The sequence below is a fragment of the Arachis stenosperma genome, chromosome 10, assembly GCF_014773155.1.
Source record: "Arachis stenosperma cultivar V10309 chromosome 10, arast.V10309.gnm1.PFL2, whole genome shotgun sequence".
Lineage (NCBI taxonomy): Eukaryota > Viridiplantae > Streptophyta > Magnoliopsida > Fabales > Fabaceae > Arachis > Arachis stenosperma.
Genome location: NC_080386.1, coordinates 125,478,633 through 125,486,124, shown reverse-complemented (window position 1 = coordinate 125,486,124; position 7,492 = coordinate 125,478,633). Strand labels below are relative to the sequence as shown.

Here is a 7,492-nt window from a genome sequence, read left to right as displayed (position 1 = left end):
ATTTTTATCTATTCACTTAAGTTTTTATATTTTAATATTCTAAAAATAAATTTTTTATTTTTTCAAAAACCAATCAAGCCATGCAATTCAAAAATAGATAAAAGCTACACTAAATTACATGTTTACATTGTACTTACTACTTAATATATAAAAAAAAATTATAGAACCAACAAATATTATTATTTTTTATTAATAATTAACCAATAATAATTTACATCTATTTTTATGAAAATTTGCATATATAAAACATTTTATATTTAAAATATTTATATTTAACAAAATTTGTATATATAAATCAACACAGCTTATAGGTACGTTTATCAAATTTACACACATGAATTGATATAATTTATTTATTAAAAACAATTTAACATTTGCACGGATCAAATACTAGTCAAAATTAATAAAAAGTACTGATCCCATGACTTTCAAATAAAATAAATACCACCAAAAAATATAATAAATTATTGTCTTCAAATATTATTTTTTAAAATTTCTTTTCCACTTAAAATCAATCCAAATCGACCACCAACACTCTTAACACCTTTAAGTTGAATACTTACTGATGATTATTTGTAATGACAAAATTGCCATTCAAGAAACAAAGACACAAAAAATGAGTAGCTTCTTGTAAATGACCTAAATGCCCCTCTCCCCAACAGAAGCAAGCGCTCACACTAGATCATTGTCACTCCTATGTATATAGTAGTAGGTGACCCTTCCATTAATAATGGCATTACATGATCCTTAGCTTATATGACAAAAATGACTCTAGGGACTCACATCATGCAGGTTGCAATGGTACCATGAAAAATTTTCAGAAATATCTTGCCTATAAACAATTTGATAAGTTCCTTTGCCTTGCACAACAAGAAATCACCATTGGTATTTGGCAGCAACAAGAACTTCCTCATATTGCTGAGCAGCATTGTCCCAACTAAGATCTTGCATCATTCCCCGCCGTTGAAGCCCTTCCCAGCTTTTCTTGTACTCGCGATACGTTAATAAGCAGTTGCCCAACGCGTGGATGAGCTTATGAGTTTCAGCGCTGTCAAATGTCCACCCGAGACCTGACTCGCTAAACGGATCAAAAGGCTGCACTGTGTCTCTCAGTCCACCGACTGCATGTACAACCGGAATGGTTCCATAACTCATGGCATAGAGTTGGTTCAGTCCACACGGCTCGAATCTTGATGGCATGAGCAGTACATCGGAGCCTGCAGTTATCCTGTGAGCCATCTTCACGGAGAAGCCGACCCATCCCCTAATTTTGTCATGGTGTTGGGATTCAAATTGTCTAAGCAATTCTTCTAGGTCCGGCCGGCCGGTCCCCAACATGATTAATTGCACATCCTGGCTGACCAACCAAGGAATCGCTTCGGCTATGATGTCAACACCTTTCTGATGATCCAACCTTCCAATGAAAGCCAATATTGGAACTTCCTCACGGACAGGCAAACCAAGCTCCTTTTGCAGGGCCGCTTTACATTGACGCTTGCCGCTATGAAGGGTCTCGAGAGAGTAGTTGGTGTAGCCATCTGATGTCAAGTGAACATCAAACTTCGGATTCCAATCTTTGGTGTCGATTCCGTTGACAATTCCCCTTAGTTTCCAGTCACTCTCGTTTATTATGTTATGCAAACCCCAACCTCCTTCGGAAGTTTTAACTTCCCACGCATATCCATGACTGACGGTGACAACACGATCTGCTGCCTTCAAACCAGCTGCAAAGATATTGAAATGTTCGCCTCCAACGGGATCATATAACCTGAATAGATCGAGGTAGTGTTCAGGTAAATCCACGTAGCGGAAATCATCAACAGGGCCTCGACCCTATAAAGAAAGTAAATGTGAGAATGTGGAAGTTCCTTCACTATATCAAAATAGATGCAACAAAACCTCAAACACTTAAAACATGCACTCAATTTAGATGCAATCCACAAGCAATGCAAGCTTTCAATTCATTTATTGAGAAGATATGTACTTGATTTGCTTTCTTAAAAGATAAATGAACATTTACATAATTAACTATGATATTCACAAAGAAGTTGAGAGCAGGATATTCACACCGTTTTTACTTCTCGATTATTCGAAGCATATTGTAAATTTTGAGGTTGAAGTTCAGTTATTGGAGCATAGACTAAAGATCAATAACAGTTATAGAGAGACACTAAAGATACTATCCATAGGCCCATAGCCTTTCATTCATTTTCTGTTTTCATATAAAACAAAAAACAAAAATCAATTTAACCATTTAGATAAAAGGTGATCCAGAAGCCTTAATTCTATGCCACACATTGCTCTTCAAAATGCATGCCTTCCCTAAACATATATAATCAGCTTCTTTTAGTTTGATCTGGTAACAGACAACAAGCGAAAACAGAAAATATGCATGTCTATCTCCATTCAATACAATGAATTAACTTGCAATAAAATCACTGTATATAGAAGGAACCTGATGAGCTATGTTATGAATCACGAGAACGGATCTTGTATACTGCATCAAACCATGGTCGCGATAGTATGCCTTCAGATATACTGGCAGCAATGCAGTATGCCAATCATTTGCTATGAAGGCCAAATTTCCATCTCCATAGCAAACACCACCACATGGAACATACCACGGAACCTGAAAATCATTAAGTTCAATTATTCTTATACAAAGTAAGCAAATATCAGAATCACCCAAGAATCGCATCCGCTAGAGTGACTTTTGACTGTTGATATAAATTATTTGGAATTTCAGATAAAAATCATGGTAAACAATGTTATTTGATGATAATCATCAATACACTTTCAAATTTAACTGTAATCATATCAATATACTTTTAAATTTCACTGTAGTTAGGAAATGGTTAAGGTATTCCATATGCTGATATATAAGAGAAATTTGTAATCTCCAGCACATGAAGATGGAAATTCCTCATTTTGTCACCGCTCAAAGCGCTGATGGCAATTATTTCTTAGATTTACCATGATGAAACCTGATTCCCTTGAAGAAAATTTACAACTAGTGATTTTACTATTTTCACCCAATGTAACGTAGCCTAATGTCACTTTCAAATTAAACAAGACATTATTTACAATTATGTGCTATAATGTGTTGTGATAAAAGCTCTTCAGGTACAATAATTGTTATAATTGGACATTTGTATAATTGATCTCATCACAAAACATTTGATTCATGTACCTCAACAGCCGCCTTGCAAAACAGCACCATGCGCTTTAGAATATCCTGTTTCAATAAAGGACAAGCTAGAGTCAAAGTCTAAGAAATAATCATAGCAGAACTGTAAGATGAGTTTCTAAGATACCTTAAATCCAAACACCATAGCATTTTAGTCATTCCATACACAATCATTAGGTGTTAGGTAATGTTATCGTTTATATCAAACTTACCACTCGGTTCCCACCATATATGTTATTCTCTATATGCCTAAGTATTGGACTGTCAATGAAAACAAAATCAACACCATCAATATAGGCCTGGAAATACAATACTTCCATGTCCTGTAAAGTGAAAAAATAAGGAATTTAAGTCAAGGCAATAGCAATTCAAAAATTTACAAATTATAACGGATTAGGAACAGAGTAGCTGCTGCACACCTGACCATCTACTTTGTATCTTCTCCGTATACCCGTATCTTGTCCTTCAGCATAATTACCATATCGAGGTGCTACAACCTACAAAGAGATAAAGAAAAGAGAGCAATAAGTTTTAAAAGAAAACATTCATAGAATACGAACCTTAGAATCCATTAAAGCATTCTAATAATAATCTTATGAACCATGATACAAGCTATATATTGGATCCACAATTAGCATAAAATAAGGGGAAATATGGACAAAAATCACACATGTCTATGGCCTAGAGAGTCCCATGTTGCTTTTCTTTTGGAAGTTGGTAAATAAAGACCTGTTTCCAAAGTGTCCTAGAGTAAATGCAAATATGAAAATAAAGACTAGAACCTTTTTCTATATGTAGGACTATTATTTTGATATTATGCATTTTAATGGCAAAATATGAAATGAGATAAGAGACGGAAAATCACCCTTTCAGTATGTATCTAATAAGCAAAGAAGGAATAAATGATCAAGAAACAATTGAAGTAGGATGAACACATTTCATTACCCAGTTGAAAAGATTGTGTTTGCATGATTCTTCATTGATCAAGCAGTGATTTCAAAGATTAGATTATCTTTCCAGACACATGATACTCAGACAAATTACCAACAAAACAACATATTACCATAACTCTATGTCCACGCCGAGCCAAGGCCTTTGGTAATGAACCAGCAACATCTCCAAGTCCACCTGTTAAGTTCAGATGTGAGTCTGTAAATTACATAAGAAAGAACAGCATGCACTGAAGGACAACCACAGGTCGAAAAATTTGGTCCATCAAAGAACATTAGTGGAAGAGTTTATGGACTCGCTTCAAGAAACTAGTTCCAGCATATGAATGCTTAAGATTTCATGTGCGTGCCGCATTTGGCTGCTAAGTTGCTAATGCCGTAACTCAATCAAAGAACAAAGCTTGCAATGATGAATATACAAACAAAAAAGAGAAAACTTTCAAAATATGGACATGGTGATGATGAACTGGTTGCCAGAAATATCAGCCAAGTATAGAATTTAAACTATCATAGTCGAGCTCCTGATACAATTACAAACGGAAAACATTCTATTGAATAATAAAAATGATTTAAAATTACCTGTTTTTGACCAAGGAGCGCATTCTACTGCTACTATTATAACATTCATGACATTGGCTCCAGCCAATGGTGGCAATTTTTCACCTTCATGCTCAGCATTTTCAGCTTCATTAGTAACGACCTCTGAACTTGAATCGTTCACAACGTTCTGTTCAATCTCTAGAGGAGTGGATATTTCGGGGTTCATAAGGAAGGCTGGAAGAGTATCTGGCTTGATTGTCTCATATCTCTTGTTCTCCAATTGTTCATTGAATTGTAAACTAGAGGAAGCCATTTCACGGGTTGGGGAATCTATTATCTCCTCTTCACTGGAATGGGCATAATTGTTTAAATTAAGACCACCATTTTGGTTTTCTACAGCATCGCCTCGACCAATGGAAGTTTTCGGCTGTTTTGAGGGGTTTGACACAGATTCATCATTGCTTCCATACCCCTCTGATTCAGGAATGGTGTCACTATCTATAGAAGAAACCAGCTTCTTTCTTTCAGTAATCTGAAATACACAGCGAAGCATCATAAGACCACCATATGGACTTTATTATAATAAAACATAAAAAAAGAGAACAAATGACGTAACGCTGAGAAATATTGATCTAATCTGTATTATCAATTCCATTATCATAAATAAGGAAACTATAGAACTTCATATCCCTTGAACTCACTCATGAATCTCAGCCTCAGGCCACTTTTTAATATTTTAAGTATGCTACGCTTAACAGTGTTAGAAGTAACTGGTTAAAATTTTATGAGAATGAGATTCTGTTTAACCCAATACCAGATTGTGTTCAATACATGTGCATCTAGCAAACACATGATAGAGAAGCTGCTGTTATTTCACCAAACGTATTAACTGCTTTAAAATCTACTCATAATTTTGGCAAGTTATTCAGAAGAGAATGAATAACCAGCTTATTCAATTCAAATAACAAAGTCCCATTTAGATTATGTCGTTATTATGCAGTGATCAATATCCAAAGCTGAATAAGAAAGTTAATCGGCCCAAAGCTAAAATTAACCATTGCTTTTTAGTTTTTACTCACCATTTGCTTTACCTTTCTCAGCATTTCTGCCAAAAAGGAAATGGATGCTCGTCATTTTTTTTTTTCATAATTTAAGGTCCTAATCGTCCAATTACATAGAATCACTCAACACTCTAGCCACAAAAAAAGGGGGGATAAAGTAAATCAACTAAAAACAGCTTTGAAGGGACTCAACTTGAAACTTTTTGTGTATGGCTTAACATGGAAAAAGTTCAACCTTTTTTTTCTTAAATAAAAAACAAATATATTCCAAATCATTCACCTGTTGAAGAAGTTCCCTCTGCATAGCAAGAACCTTCTTACTCTTTTCAATGGTGGCTTGAAGAGCTTCATCCTCTGACTCATCATTATCCTCACTTTTCCCATTGCTCTTACCCACTGCTCTTATGATGCGCCTTCCACACCTATGTTGCACTCTACCACGCCCCAACCCTCTGCCCCTTGAATTCTCAGAAACTGAAGAACCACTTAAAGTTCCAAACTTTGCTGGAAACTTAAGAGCACCATGATGATAATGATGATGACGGTTGTGGTGATTATTGTTCTTGGTGTGAAGCATTAGCACTGTGGTGTCAGCATTTGCTTCCACAAGAAATGGCAATGAACCAATTGAAGCCATTGGTGATGATGATCAAGGAGAGAGAGAGAGAGAGAGAGAGAGAGAGAGAGAGAGAGAGAGAGAGAGTAACAATAAAAGGGGTTACTTTTGTCTTTTTGATGAGGTGAGGTGAAAAGCGTGGAGACCCAGAAGGTGAAAGCGAGTGATGAACAAAACCCAAGTTGAGATTTTCAAATCGGAGCTGACCCAAGTGAAGAAAGTGGAGCGAAAAGGTGGTTTCTTTCTCTGGGAATGGTGAGAAAGCAGAAAAACCATGGAATAAATGGTGGTTGTGAATTGGATGAGAACTGTGAAAAGAGTAACAAAAAATAGGGGAAAAAAAACAATAAAAATAAAACAAGGGTTCAAACAGGGAACAGCAGTGATAATAATTGATGAAAAACGATGATGATGATGTTGAGAATTTTGGATGAGAATGTTATTGTGGCCACAAATTTTTAGGGTCCCATTGCTGTGATTTGTGAATATTCTAAGCTACTAACTGTAACCTGCTATGGATCGAAAAAGGTGAATTTTTTACTCCCTTTTTTTTTCATGAGATAATCGATTTTGGTTTCTACAGTTGCTGTGAACGTGTCTTGTCTTTGTGAATTTTCCAAATCTTTTAGCCTTCGTTTGTTTTTTAGAAGATGATAAGACAACATATAGAAAACAAGACAACGTAAAGACGCAATATTGTATGTTCTTATATTTTGTTTGTTGATAAATTATAAAAATTTAATTTTTTTATTTTTTATTTAATAAAAATAAATTTAATTTTTTATTAATATTTTTATATTTTTTTATTAAAATAAATATAAAATATATTAATTTAATATTTTTAAATATATTGTCTTTATTTATATTTTTTATTAAATACAATTTTATATTTTTATATTTCTATGTAAATATCTTATTTTTATAAACAAAGGGTCTTATAAACGATTTTGGATACTTTACTGTTCACACAGTAACGACTAATGCAAAGAATAAAAATATAGTAATATTTTTTCAAAAAAATAAACGATGTTTACTTATTGAATAAAAAAAAGCTCAGTTTTATTTATTTACATTAATAAATAACAAATAATTATATAGAAAAATTCATTTAACTACATACGGTCACACAGAAAATTAT

General features: G+C 34.2%; 1 protein-coding gene across 1 annotated transcript; it reads right to left on the bottom strand.

Annotated features, from left to right (window-relative positions):
• Window positions 1-545: 545 nt before the first annotated feature.
• On the bottom strand, window positions 546-6,917 carry LOC130955746 (granule-bound starch synthase 2, chloroplastic/amyloplastic-like). Its single transcript, XM_057882702.1, has 8 exons — window positions 6,019-6,917; window positions 4,717-5,209; window positions 4,251-4,315; window positions 3,607-3,684; window positions 3,400-3,510; window positions 3,191-3,235; window positions 2,456-2,629; window positions 546-1,833 (listed from the first exon to the last, which is right to left on the bottom strand). Exons 1-8 carry the CDS (start codon window positions 6,373-6,375, stop codon window positions 877-879), a joined length of 2,280 nt encoding a protein of 759 aa, XP_057738685.1. The 5' UTR covers window positions 6,376-6,917; the 3' UTR covers window positions 546-876.
• Window positions 6,918-7,492: the final 575 nt, after the last annotated feature.